General features: G+C 38.4%; 1 protein-coding gene across 1 annotated transcript in view; it reads left to right on the forward strand.

Moving 5' to 3' along the window:
• MYH15 (myosin heavy chain 15) overlaps positions 1–14875 on the forward strand; it is a 187605-nt gene that overhangs the window by 52221 nt on the left and 120509 nt on the right. Inside the window, 1 exon segment of the mRNA XM_007450546.1 lies at positions 8036–8147. Within this exon segment, the coding sequence (XP_007450608.1) occupies positions 8036–8147 (112 nt within the window).

Below are 14875 nucleotides of genomic sequence, written 5' to 3' on the forward strand. Positions count from 1 at the left end.
ACCAGTAATACTCTCAGTCACTATAACAATGGAAAAATGCCCACCCTGTTTCCAAATGCCCCCCTCCTTTAGGGGGAAGCACCATCCCGAGTTGAGAGACACTATACGTGATTATCAAGAAGTAAGGTTCTTCAGGCCTAGTATTTTATGATTCCAGGAGAGTTCTAACTGTGCTGATCAGAAATAAGTTATTTTACTTTAAAAAGATTAATAATGATCAAACAATAATAATAATAAGTAGCTGTTGAATGCTCACTGTGGGTGCTATGCTATGTGCTTTGTATGGTAGCTTATTTAATCTAACAGCAAGCCTGCAAAATTGATCTTATTTACATTTCCATTTTATAGTTAAAGACAGTGAACCTTAGAACGATTAACTGCTCAAGGCAACATGGGTAATAAATACTGGATTGAGGGTGAGGAAGTGATAAAAGTGGAAAAGGGATGGGAAAGGGGGAACTAATATTTACTGGATGCTAAGTGTCAAATGTTGTGCTATGTATATTTACATCCACTGTCTCATTGAACCTCTCCCAACAACCATGAGACAAGAATATTTTAATATTGTTATTTTACAGATGAGAAAGTGAGGGATCAAGGTGGTTAAAAATATGGCTATTTGAACTCCACTTCTTTTCAGTTTTGTTTTTTTCTGTCATATACTCTCGACCCCCAAGTAATCAAAGTCTTCTGTGAGGTTATTTTGAAAAGAGCTCAGACATAGGTCCATTTAGTTCCTGAAAAGTGGGCATGTAGATTTTCCTGCCTCTGTCGTCCTTCATTGGACAGAAAGTGATGAAAATGATTAATTGGTGAACAGTATATTGGATTATCAGTGTTATTAATTGATTCAGCACACATCATACCATCCATTTCTTCCTCTGCTACAACTTCAGGCTTTCTTCCTGTTTCTTTGCTACTCCCCACCCATGGCCAGTTTCTCTCCCACTCCCACTTCTCAAGTATTTAGGGAATTAAAAGGGAGTGAGCAAGTTAGTCATGTTCTTTTTAACTTTCAAAGTGACTGCTATAGAAAGAGAGTGATTCCTCGGTGCTCTGGAGGATAAAAATCATTCCTGGTGCTTTATTTGTGCGGGTGTGCTCTTGACGCCAATAATAAAAAACTGTGATGCCATCCGGCTTATGGATTACTGTGGAAATGACTCAAGATAACTGATCAGGGAGTGAGTGACTCATAACTAAATCACTACCAGACACAAACTGGCTCCTGCTGTGTTCACTCTCCTGGGCAGCTAAAGGATGGATGCAATAGGCCTATTTTAAATGTTAAGTCGTTGGAGCACATTCTGCTTCCAGGCTTGGAGACTGTCCAGCTGAAAGTCACTCCTACTTGGAGTCTATCAGAAACCTGCTACTACAGCAGTGCCTTTGCATCACGGCAACAGGATCTGCATCTGTACAGCAGCAGCAGGCACAGAGGTTGGAGCTCTCCCTAGTAGGTTATGAGAGAGCTTTTGCCACACACCTCCAGGGAGGGGAAATGCAGCCTGAGTTTTATAGTACGAGAATCTGAGTCAGAGTGATGCACTAAATTGCCATTCTCCCTGCACAGAGTTGAGAACGGCCCTGGGAATTAATATAATAAAGAAGGTGGAAGCTGAGGCTGGAAAGAATCTTTAAGAGCATAATTCAGGTGAAGAGACTGCAGCCCAGAGAGCTTAGGTCACTTGCCAAAGGTTATACAATTTATTAGCAAGAGCAGCAGAAGGACGAGGGCTGGGGATTCGAGATTCCTATCCTACTCTACCAGTAGTGTTCAAACTTTATGGTGCGTAGGAGTCAGAGGGGATTGTGTTAGAGTAAAAATTCTGGTTTATAGGTCTGGGATCGGAGGAGACGCTCAAGATGGCAGACGATTAAGACGTGGAGATCACCTTCCTCTCCAAAATTACATCAGAAATACATCTACATGTGGAACAACTCCTACAGAACACCTACTGAACGCTGGCAGAAGACATCAGACTTTCCGAAAGCCATGTGGCTGACAGGGTCTTGGTGCCCCAGCTGGGTGTCAGGCCTGTGCCTCTGAGGTGGGAGAGCTGAGTTCAGGACATTGGTCCACCAGAGACCTCTCAGCTCCATGTAATTTCAAACAGCGAAAGCTCTCCTGGAGAGCTCCATCTCAACACTAAGACCTAGCTCCACTCAACGACCAGCAAGCTACAATGCTGGACACCCTATGCAAAACAACTAGAAAGACAGGAACACAACCCCACCCCTTAGGAGAGAGGCTGCCTAAAATCATAATAAGGTCACAGCCACCCTGAAACACACAGCCAGACGTGGTGCTGCCCACCAGAAAGACAAAATCTAGCCTCATCCACCAGAAGACAGGCACTAGTCCCCCAGGAAGCCTACACAACCCACTGAACAAACCTTAGCCACTGGGGGCAGACACCAAAAACAACTGGAAGTATGAAACTGCAGCCTGTGAAAACGAGACTGCAAACACAGTAAGTTAAGCAAAATGAGAAGACAGAGAAACACACAGCAGTTAAAGGAGCAAGGTAAAAACCCACCAGACCAAACAAATGAAGAGGAAATAGGCAGTCTACCTGAAAAAGAATTCAGAGTAGTGATAGTAAAGATGATCCAAAATCTTGGAAATAGAATGGAGAAAAAACTAGAAACGTTTAACAAGGACCTAGAAGAACTAAAGAGCAAACAAACAATGATGAGTATTATTGAATAAATGAAGTTAAAAATTCTCTAGAAAGAATCAGTAGCAGAATAACCAAGGCAGAAGAATGAATAAGTGACCTGGAAGATAAAATAGTGGAAATAACTACCTCAGAGCAGAATAAACAAAAGGGAATGAAAAGAATTGAGGACAGTCTTGGAGACCACTGGGACAACATTAAACAAACCAACATTCGAATTATAGGGGTCCCAGAAGAAGAAAAAGAAATGTACTGAGAAAATGTTTGAAGAGATTATAGTTGAAAACTTCCCTAATATGGGAAAGGAAATAGTCAATCAAGTCCAGGAAGTGCAGAGAGTCCCATACAGGAGAAATCCAAGGAGAAACATGTCAAGACACATATTAATCAAACTACTGAAAATTAAATACAAAGAAAAAATATTAAAAGCAGCAAGGGAAAAGCAAAAAATACCATACAAGGAATCCCCATAAGGTTAACAGCTGATTTTAGAGCAGAAACTGCAAACCAAAAGGGGGTGGCAAGACATATTTAAAGTGATGAAAGGGAAAAACCTATAACCAAAATTACTCTACCCAGCAAGGATCTCATTCAGATTTGATGGAGAAATTAGAACCTTTACAGGCAAGCAAAAGTTAAGAGAATTCAGCACCACCAAACCAGCTTTACAACAAATTCTAAAAGAACTTCTCTAAGCAGGAAACACAAGAGAAGGAAAAGACCTACAATAACAAACTCAAAACAATTAAAAAAATGGTAATAGGAAAATACATATCAATAATTACCTTAAATGTAAATGGATTAAATGCTCCCACCAAAAGACATAGACTAGCTGAATGGATACAAAAACAAGATCCGTACATAGGCTGTCCACACAAGACCCAATTCAGACCTAGGGACACATACTGACTGAAAGTGAGGGGATGGAAAAAGATATTCCATGCAAATTGAAATCAAAAGAAAGCTGGAGTAGCAATTCTCATATCAGACAAAATAGACTTTAAAATAAAGACAATTAATAGGGACAAAGAAGGACACTACATATTGATCAAGGAATTAATCCAAGAAGAATATAGAACAATTGTAAATATTTATACACCCAACATAGGAGCACCTCAATACATAAGGCAAATGCTAACAGCCATAAAAGGGGAAAACGACAGTAACACAATCATAGTAGGGGACTTTACACCCCACTTTCACCAATGGACAGATCAACCAAAATGAAAATAAATAAGGAAACACAAGCTTTAAATGATACATTAAACAAGATGGACTTAATTGATAATTATAGGGAATTCCATCCAAAAACAACAGAAAACACTTTCTTCTCAAGTGCTTATGGAACATTCTCCAGGATAGACCATATCTTGGGTCACAAATCAAGCCTTGGTAAACTTAAGAAAATGGAAATGGTATCAAGTATCTTTTCCGACCACAATACTATGAGACTAGTTATCAATTACAGGAAAAAATTGGTAAAAAATACAAACATATGGAAGCTAAACAATACACTACTTAATAACCAAGAGATCACTGAAGAAATCAAAAAGGAAATCAAAAAATACCTAGAAACAAATAACAATGAAACCACGTCGATCCAAAATCTGTGGGATGCAGCAAAGGCAGTTCTAAGAGGGAAGTTTATTGCAATGCAGTCCTATGTTAAGCAACATGAGGCATCTTAAATAAACAACCTAAACTTACACCTAAAGCAATTAGAGAGAGAAGAACAAAAAAACCCCCCAAAGTTAGCAGAGGGAAAGAAATCATAAAGATCAGATCAGAAATAAATGAAAAAGAAAAGAAGAAAACAATAGCAAATATCAATAAAACTAAAAGCTGGCTCTTTGAGAAGATAAACAAAATTGATAAAACATTAGCCAGACTCATCAAGAAAAAAAGGGAGAAGACTCAAATCACTAGAATTAGAAATGAAAAACGAGAAGCATTAAATGACACTGCAGAAATACAAAGGATCATGAGAGATTACTACAAGCCACTCTGTGCCAAAAAAATGGACAGCCTGAAAGAAATGGACAAATTCTTAAAAAAGCACAACCTTCAAGATTGAACCAGGAACAAATAGAAAATATAAACACACCAGTCACAAGGACTGAAACTGAGACTGTGATTAAAAATCTTCCAACAAACAAAAGCCCAGGACCACGTGGCTTCACAGGCGAATTCTATCAAACATTTAGAGAAGATCTAACACCTATCTTTCTCAAACTCTTCCAAAATATAGCAGAAGGAGGAACAAACCCCAAACTCATTCTACAAGGCCACCATCACCCTGACACCAAAACCAGACAAAGATGTCACAAACAAGAAAACTACAGGCCAATATCACTGATAAACATAGATGCAAAAATCCTCAACAAAATACTAGCAAACAGAACCCAACAGCACATTAAAAGGATCATACACCATGATCAAGTGGGGTTTATCCCAGGAATGCAAGGATTCTTCAATATGCGCAAATCAATCAATGTGATAAACCACATTAAAAAATTGAAGAATAAAAACCATATGGTCATCTCAAGAAATGCAGAAAAAGCCTTCAACAAACTTCAACACCCATTTATGATAAAAATCCTCCAGAAAGTAGGCAAAGAGGGAACTTAACTTACCTCAACATAATAAATGCCATATATGACAAACCCACAGCCAACATTGTTCTCAATGGTGAAAAACTGAAACCATTTCCTCTAAGATCAGCAACAAGACAAGGTTGTCCATTCTCACCACTATTATTCAACATTGTTTTCGAAGTTTTAGCCACAGCAATCAGAGAAGAAAAAGAAATAAAAGAACGCAAATAGGAAAAGAAGAAGTAAAGCTGTCACTGTTTGAAGATGACATGATCTTATACACAGAGAATCCTAAAGATGCTACCACAAAACTACTAGAGCTAATCAATGAATTTGGTAAAGTAGCAGGATACAAAATTAAGGCACAGAAATTCTTGCATTCCTATACACTAATGATGAAAAATCTGAAAGAGAAATTAAGGAAACACTCCCATTTACCATTGCAAAACACAGAGTAAAATACCTAGGAATAAACCTACCTAAGGAAAAAAGACCTGTATGCAGAAAACAATAAGACACTGATGAAAGAAATTAAAGATGATACAAACAGATGGAGAGGTATACCATGTTCTTGGATTGGAAGAATCAACATTGTGAAAATGACTATACTACTCAAAGCAAACTACAGAGTCAATGCAATCCCTGTCAAACTACCAATGGCATTTTCCACAGAACTATACATACAAAAAACTTTCACAGTTTGTATGGAAACACAAAAGACCCTGAGTAGCCAAAGCAACCTTGAGAAAGAAAAACAGAGCTGGAGGAATCAGGCTCCCTGACTTCGGACTATACTACAAAGCGATAGTAATCAAGACGGTATGGAACTGGCACAAAAACAGAAATATAGATCAATGGAACAGAATAGAAAGCCCAGAGATAAACCCAGGCACATATGGTCACCTTATTTTTGATAAAGGAGGCAAGAATATACAATGGAGAAAAGACAGCCTCTTCAATAAATGGTGCTGGGAAAACTGGACAACTACATGTAAAAGAATGAAATTAGAACACTTTTTAACATCATACACAAAAATAAACTCAAAATGAATTAAAGACCTAAATGTAAGGCCAGACACTATAAAACTCTTAGAGAAAAACATAGGCAGAATGCTCTATGACATAAATCTCAGCAAGATCCTTTTAGACCCACGTCCTAGAGAAATGAAAATAAAGACAAAAATAAACAAATGGGACCTAATGAAACTCAAAAGCTTTTGCAGAGCAAAGGAAACCATAAACAAGACAAAAAGACAGCCATCAGAATGGGAGAAATTATTTACAAATGAAGCAGCTGACAAAGGACTAATCTCCAAAATATACAAGCAGCTCATGTGGCTCAATATCAAAAATCAAACAACTCAATCCAAAAATGGGCAGAAGACCTAAATAGACATTTCTCCAAAGAAGATATACAGATTGCCAGCAAATAAATGAAAGTAAGCTCAACATCACTAATCATTAGAGAAATGCAAATCAAAACTGCAATGGGATATCACCTTACACCAGTCAGAATGGCCATGATCAAAATATCTGCAAACAATAAATGCTGGAGAGGGTGTGGAGAAAAGGGAACCCTCTTGCACTGTTGGTGGGAATGTAAATTGATAAAGCCAGTATGGAGAACAGTATGGAGGTTGCTTAAAAGACTAAAAATAGAACTACCATACAACCCAGCAATCCCACTACTGGGCATATACCCTGAGAAAACCATAATTCAAAAAGAGTCATGTACCACAATGTTCATTGCAGCTCTATTTACAATAGCCATGACATGGAAGCAACCTAAGTGTCCAACAACAGATGAATGGATAAAGAAGATGTGGTACATATATACAGTGGAATATTACTCAGCCATAAAAAGAAACAAAATTGAGTTATTTGTAGTGAGGTGGACGGACGTAGAGTCTGTCATACAGAGTGAATTAAGTCAGAAAGAGAAAAACAAACATATATATGGAATCTAAAAAAAAAAAATTGTTCTGAAGACCCTAGGGGCAGGACAAGAATAAAGTCGCAGATGTAGAGAATGGACTTGAGGACATGGGGAGTGGGAAGGGTAAGTTTGGACGAAGTGAGAGTGGCTTGGACTTACATATACTACCAAATGTAAAATAGATAGGAAGCAGCTGCATAGCACAGGGAGATCAGCTCGGTGCTTTGTAACCACCTAGAGGGGTGGGATAGGGAGGGTGGGAGGGAGATGCAAGAGGGAGAAGAATTGGGGATATATGTATATGTATAGCTGATTCACTTTGTTATAAAGCAGAAACTAACACAACATTGTAAAGCAATTATACTCCATAAAAGTGTTAAATAAAAAAAAAAAAATGTAGGTCTGGGATGAGATGCCAAGTGTTGGCATCTTTAACAATCTCTCAGGTGATGCTGATGCTGTCAGTCTTAGGACCACACTTTGAACAGCAAGGTTTTAGACCATGTCACCACACTACTCCAGGATATTTGGTCCTTTAGTGATAGGAACATGAATCTCTCACAGGAGTGTTGGGTAGGGAGACCCCAGGCTAGCTCAACTCTGTTCCCCACCTCTCTTCTGCTTTTCACCTCTCTCCCTCCCTTCTTGCTTTCCTCCCTTCCTTGCTTCTTTATTCCTTTACTCTTATATTCAGCATAAAGCTAGAACCACATAATGTGGATAAATATGCTGGTTTTACTAGAAGGTGGTTGCTGATAGAGAATGCCCAGGATCAAAATGAGCACTGCTCTCAGACGAAGGAATACTTTCAATGTGACTTTCAGGTGACCTATGACATTGGTGCCTTATCTAAGTCAATCTGTGAGAGGATGTTTAAGTGGCTGGTGGCACGTATCAACAGGGCCCTGGATACCAAGCTGTCAAGACAGTTTTTCACTGGCATTCTCTTTTTTTAAACATGTTTTTCTTTTCTTTTCTTTTCTTTTCTTTTTAACATCTTTATTGGAGTATAATTGCTTTAAAATGGTGTGTTAGTTTCTGCTTTATAACAAAGTGAATCAGCTATACATATACATATATTCCCACATCTCCTCCCTCCCACCCTCTCTATCCCACCCCTCTAGGTGGTCACAAAGCACAAAGCTGATCTCCCTGTCCTATGTGTCTACTTCCCACTAGCTGTTGGTTTTACATTTGGTAGTGTATATATGTCCATGCCACTCTCTCACTTTGTCCCAGCTTACCCTTCCCCCTCCCCATGTCCTCAAGTCTATTTTCTAGTAGGTCTGAATCTTTATTCCCATCCTGCCCCTAGGTTCTTCATGATCTTTATTTTTTTAGATTCCATATATATATATATATATATATATATATATATACACACACACACATATATACGTTTTTCTCTTTCTGACTTAATTCACTCTGTATGACAGACTCTAGGTACATCCACTTCACTACAAATAACTCATTTTCATTTCTTTTTATGGCTGAGTAATATTCCATTGTATATATGTTCACATCTTCTTTATCCATTCATCTGTTGATAGACACTTAGGTTGCTTCCATGTCATGCCTATTGTAAACAGAGCTGCAGTGAACATTGTGGTACATGACTCTTTTTGAATTATGGTTTTCTCGGGGTATATGCCCAGTAGTGGGATTGCTGGGTCATATGGTAGTTCTAATTTTAGTTTTCTAAGGCACCTCCATACTGTTTTCCATAGTGGCTGTATCAATTTACATTCTCACCAACAGTGCAAGAGGGTTCCCTTTTCTCCACACACTCTCTAGCATTAATTGTTTGCAGATTTTATGATGATGGCCATTCTGACTCGTGTGAGGTGATATCTCATTGTAGTTTTGATTTGCATTTCTCTAATTATTAATGATGTTGAGTATTCCTTCATGTGTTTGTTGAGAATCTGTATATCTTCTTTGGAGATATGTCTATTTATGTCTTCTGCCCATTTTTGCATTGGGTTGTTTGTTTTACTGATATTGAGCCACATGAGGTGTGTGTAAATTTTGGAGATTAATCCTTTGCCAGTTTCTTAATTTGCAAATATTTTCTCCCATTCTGAGGGTGGTCTTTTTGTCTTGTTTATGGTTTTCTTTGCTGTGCAAAAGTTTTGAGTTTCATTAGGTCTCATTTGTTTATTTTTGTTTTTATTTTCATGTCTCTAGGATGTGGGTCAAAAAGGATCTTGCTGCGATTCATGACAGAGCGTTCTACCTATGTTTTCCTCTAAGAGTTTTATAGTGTCTGGCCTACATTTAGGTCTTTAATCCATTTTGAGTTTATTTTTGTGTATGGTGTTAGGGAGTGTTCTAATTTCATTCTTTAACATGTAACTGTCCAGTTTTCCCAGCACCATTTATTGAAGAGGCTGTCTTTTCTCCATTGTATATTCTTGCCTCCTTTATCAAAAATAAGGTGACCATATGTGTGTGGGTTTATCTCTGGACTTTCTGTCCTGTTCCATTGATCTATATTTCTGTTTTTGTGCCAGTACCATACTGTCTTGATTACTGTAGCTTTATAGTATAGTCTGAAGTGAGGGAGCCTGATTGCTCCAGCTGCATTTTTCGTTCTCAATATTGCTTTGACTATTCGGGGTCTTTTGTGTTTCCATACAAATTGTGAAATTTTTTGTTCTAGTTCTGTGAAAAATGCCAGTGGTAGTTTGATAGGGATTGTATTGAATCTGTAGATTGCTTTGGGTAGTATAGTCATTTTCACAATGTTGATTCTTCCAATCCAAGAACATGGTATATCTCTCCATCTGTTTGTATAATCTTTAATTTCTTTCATCAGTGTCTTATAGTTTTCTGCATACAGGTCTTTTGTCTCCTTAGGCAGCTTTATTCCTAGGTATTTTATTCTTTTTGTTGCAGTTGTAATTGGGAGTGTTTCCTTAATTTCTCTTTCAGGTTTTTCATCATTAATGTATAGGAATGCAAGAGATTTTTGTGCATTAATTTTATATCCTGCTACTTTACCAAATTCATTGATTAGCTCTAGTAGTTTTGTGGTAGCATCTTTAGGATTCTGTATTTATAGTGTCATGTCATCTTCAAACAGTGACAGCTTTACTTCTTCTTTTCTGATTTGGATTCCTTTTATTTCTTTTTCTTCTCTGATTGCTGTGGCTAAAACTTCGAAAACAATGTTGAATAATAGTGGTGAGAATGGACAACCTTGTCTTGTTGCTGATCTTAGAGGAAATGGTTTCAGTTTTTCACCATTGAGAACAATGTTGGCTGTGGGTTTGTCATATATGGCATTTATTATGTTGAGGTAAGTTAAGTTCCCTCTTTGCCTACTTTTTGGAGGATTTTTATCATAAATGGGTGTTGAAGTTTGTTGAAGGCTTTTTCTGCATCTATTGAGATGACCATATGGTTTTTATTCTTCAATTTTTTAATGTGGTTTATCACACTGGTTGATTTGCATATATTGAAGAATCCTTGCATTCCTGGGATAAACCGAACTTGATCATGGTGTATGATCCTTTTAATGTGCTGTTGGATTCTCTTTGCTCATATTTTGTTGAGGATTTTTGCATCTATGTTCATCAGTGATATTGGCCTGTAGTTTTCTTGTTTGTGACATTTTTTGTCTGGTTTTGTTATCAGCATAATGGAGGCCTTGTAGAATGAGTTTGGGGTTTGTTCCTCCCTCTGCTATATTTTGGAAGAGTTTGAGAAGGATAGGTGTTAGATCTTCTCTAAATGTTTGATAGAATTTGCCTGTGAAGCCATCTGGTCCTGGGTTTTTATCTGTTGGATGATTTTTATTCACAGTCTCAATTTCAGTCCTTGTGATTGGTGTGTTTATAGTTTCTATTTCTTCCCTTGTTCAGTCTTGGAAGGTTGTGCTTTTCTAAGAATTTGTCCATTTCTTTTAGGTTGTCCATTTTTTTGGCATAGAGTTGCTTGTAGTAATCTCTCATGATCCTTTGTATTTCTGCAGTGTCAGTTGATACTTCTCCTTTTTTATTTCTAATTCTGGTGATTTCAGCCTTCTCTCTTTTTTTTCTTGAGGAATCTGACCAATGGTTTATCAATTTTGTTTATCTTCAAAAAGAACCAGCTTTTAGTTTTACTGATCTTTGCCATTGTTTCCCTCATTTCTCTTTCAGTTATTTGTGATCTGATCTTTATGATTTCCTTCCTTCTGCCAACTTCGGGGTTTTTTGCTTCCTCTTTCTCTAATTGCTTTAGGTGTACGTTTAGGTTGTTTATTTGAGATTCCTCCTGTTTCTTAAGGTAGGACTCTTGCCATAAACTTCCATCTTAGAATTGCCTTTGCTGCATCCCATAGGTTTTGGATTGTTGTGGTTTCATTGTCATTTATTTTTAGGTATTTTTTAAATTTCCTCTTTGATTTCTTCAGTGATCTCTTGGTTATTAAGTAGTGTATTGTTTAGCTTCCATGTGTTTGTATTTTTTACCAATTTTTTCCTGTAACTGATATCTGGTGTCATAGTGTTGTGGTCAGAAAAGATACTTGATACGATTTCGATTTTATTAAATTTACCAAGGCTTGATTTGTGACCCAAGATATGGTCTGTCCCGGAGAATGTTCCATGAGCACTTGAGAAGAAAGTGTATTCTGTTGTTTTTGGATGGAATGTCCTATAAGTATCAATTAAGTCCATCTTGTTTAATGTATCATTTAAAGCTTGTGTTTCCTTATTTATTTTCATTTTGGTTGATCTGTCCATTGGTGAAAGTGGGGTGTGAAAGTCCCCTACTATGATTGTGTTACTGTTGTTTTCCCCTTTTTTGGCTGTTAGCATTTGCCTTATGTATTGTGGTGCTCCTTTGTTGGGTTCATAAATATTTACAATTGTTATATCTTCTTCTGCAATTGGTCCCTTGATCACTATTTAGTGTCCTCCTTTGTCTCTTGTAATAGTCTCTATTTTAAAGTCTATTTTGTCTTATATGAGAATTGCTACTCCAGCTTTCTTTTGATTTCCATTTGCATGGAATATCTTTTTTCATCCCCTCACTTTCAGTCTGTATGTGTCCCTAGGTCTAAAGTGGGTCTCTTGTAGACAGCTTATATACAGGTCTTATTTTTGTATCCATTCAGCCAGTCTGTGTCTTTTGGTAGGAGCATTTAATCCATTTACATTTAAAATAATTATTGATATATATGTTCCTATTACCATTTTTTAAATTGTTTTGAGTTTATTATTGTAGGTCTTTTCCTTCTCTTGTGTTTCCTGCCTAGAGAAGTTCTTTTAGAATTTGTTGTAAAGCTGGTTTGGTGGTGCTGAATTCTCTTAGCTTTTGCTTGTCTGTTAAAGGTTTTAATTTCTCTGTCATATCTGAATGAGATCGTTGCTGGGTAGAGTAATCTTGGTTGTAGGTTTTTCCCTTTCATCATTTTAAATATGTCCTGCCTCTCCCTTCTGGCCTGCAGAGTTTCTGCTCTAAGATCAGCTGTTAACCTTATGGGGATTCCTTGTATGGTATTTGCTGTTTTTCCTTTGCTGCTTTTAATATTTTTTCTTTTTATTTAATTTTCAGTAGTTTGATTAATATGTGTCTTGGCGTGTTTCTCCTTGGTTTTATCCTGTATGGGACATTCTGCACTTCCTGGACTTGATTAATTATTTCCTTTCCCATGTTAGGGAAGCTTTCAACTATAATCTCTTCAAATATTTTCTCAGTCCCTTTCTTTTTCTCTTCCTTTTCTGGGACCCCTATAATTCAAATATTGGTGCGTTTTATGTTGTCCCAGAGGTCTCTGAGACTGTCCTCTATTATCTTCATTCTTTTTTCTTCATTCTGCTCTGCAGCAGTTAATTCCACTATTTTGTCTTCCAGGTCACTTATCCATTCTTCTGCCTCAGTTATTCTGCTACTGATTCCTTCTAGAGAATTTTTAATTTCATTTATTGTGTTGTTCATCATTGTTTGTTTGCTCTTTCATTCTTCTAGGTCCTTGTTAAAAGTTTCCTGTATTTTCTCCATTCTATTTCCAAGATTTTGGATTATCTCCACTATCATTACTCTGAATTCTTTATCGGGTAGACTGCCTATTTCCTCTTCATTTGTTTGGTCTGGTGGGTTTTTATCTTGCTCCTTTATCTTCTCTGTGTTTCTCTGTATTCACATTTTGCTTCACTTACTGTGTTTGGGGTCTACTTTTCACAGGCTGCACGTTTGTAGTTCCAGTTGTTTTTGGTGTCTGCCCCCAGTGGCTAAGGTTGGTTCAGTCGGTTATGTAGGCTTACTGGTGGAGGGGTCTAGTGCCTCTGTTCTGGTAGATGAGACTTGATCTTGTCTTTCTGGTTGGCAGGTCTGCATCCGGTGGTGTGTTTTGTGGTGTCTGTGACCTTAATATTATTTTAGAGAGCCTCTCTGCTAATGGGTGGGTTGTGTTCCTGTCTTGCTAGTTATTTTTCATAGTATGTCCAACACTGTAGCTTACTGTTCATTGAGTGGAGTTGGGTCTTGATGTTGAAAATGAGATCCATGGGAGATTTTTGCCGTTTGATATTACGTGGAGTTGTGAGGGCTCTGATGGACCAATGTCCTGAACTTGGCTCTCCCACCTCAGAGGCACCTAGCCAGAGTGCCAAGATGCTGTCATCCACACAGCTCAGAATAAAAGGGAGAAAACAGAAGGAAAGAATGAGAAAAATAAAATAAATAAAAGAATGTTATTAAAATAAAAAATAATTATTAAAAATAAAAAAATTTTAAAAGTAATACAAATGAAGAAAGAAAGAAGAGAACAACCAAAGCAGAAAACAAATCCACCAATTACAAGCGCTAAAAACTATGCTAAAAAAAAAAAAAGACAGATGGACAGAACCCTAGGACAAATGGTAAAAGCAAAGCTATACAGACAAAATCACACACAGAAGCATACACATACACACTCACAAAAAGAGAAAAAGGGGAAAAAAATATATATATATATCGTCGCTCCCAAAGTCTACTTCCTCAATTTGGGATGATTCGTTGTCTGTTCAGGTATTCCACAGATGCAGGGTGCATCAAGTTGATTGTGGAGATTTAATCTGCTGCTTCTGAGGCTGCTGGGAGAAATTTCCCTTTCTCTTCTTTGTTCACACAGCTCCTGGGGTTCAGCTTTGGATTTGGGCCCGCCTCTGTGGTAGGTCGCCAAAGAGCGTCTCTTCTTCGCTCAGACAGGACGGGGTTGAAGGAGCCGCTGATGCGGGGGCTCTGGCTCATTCAGGCCAGGGGGAGGGAGGGGTATGTATGCAGGGCGAGCCTGCGGCGTCAGAGGCCGGCGTGACGTTGCACCAGCCTGAGGCGCACCGTGCGTTTTCCCGGGGAAGTTGTCCCTGGATCACGGGACCCTGGCAGTGGCGGGCTGCACAGGCTTCCGTCTCTGCGGTCCGTGCTGATAGCCGCGGCTCGCGCCAGTCTCTGGAGTTCATTTAGGCGGTGCTCTGAATCCCCTCTCCTCACGCACCAGGAAACAAAGAGGGAAGAAAAAGTCTCTTGCCTCTTTGGCACCTCCAGACTTTCCCGGACTCCCTCTCGGCTAGCTGTGGTGCACCAGCCCCCCTTCAGGCTGTGTTCACGCAGCCAACCCCAGTCGTCTCCCTGGGATCTGACCGAAGACCGAGCCTCAGCTCACAGCCCCCGCCCGCCCCGGCGGGTGAGCAGAC

Source organism: Lipotes vexillifer, unplaced genomic scaffold, assembly GCF_000442215.2.
Source record: "Lipotes vexillifer unplaced genomic scaffold, Lipotes_vexillifer_v1.1 scaffold946, whole genome shotgun sequence".
Taxonomy (NCBI): Eukaryota; Metazoa; Chordata; class Mammalia; order Artiodactyla; family Lipotidae; genus Lipotes; species Lipotes vexillifer.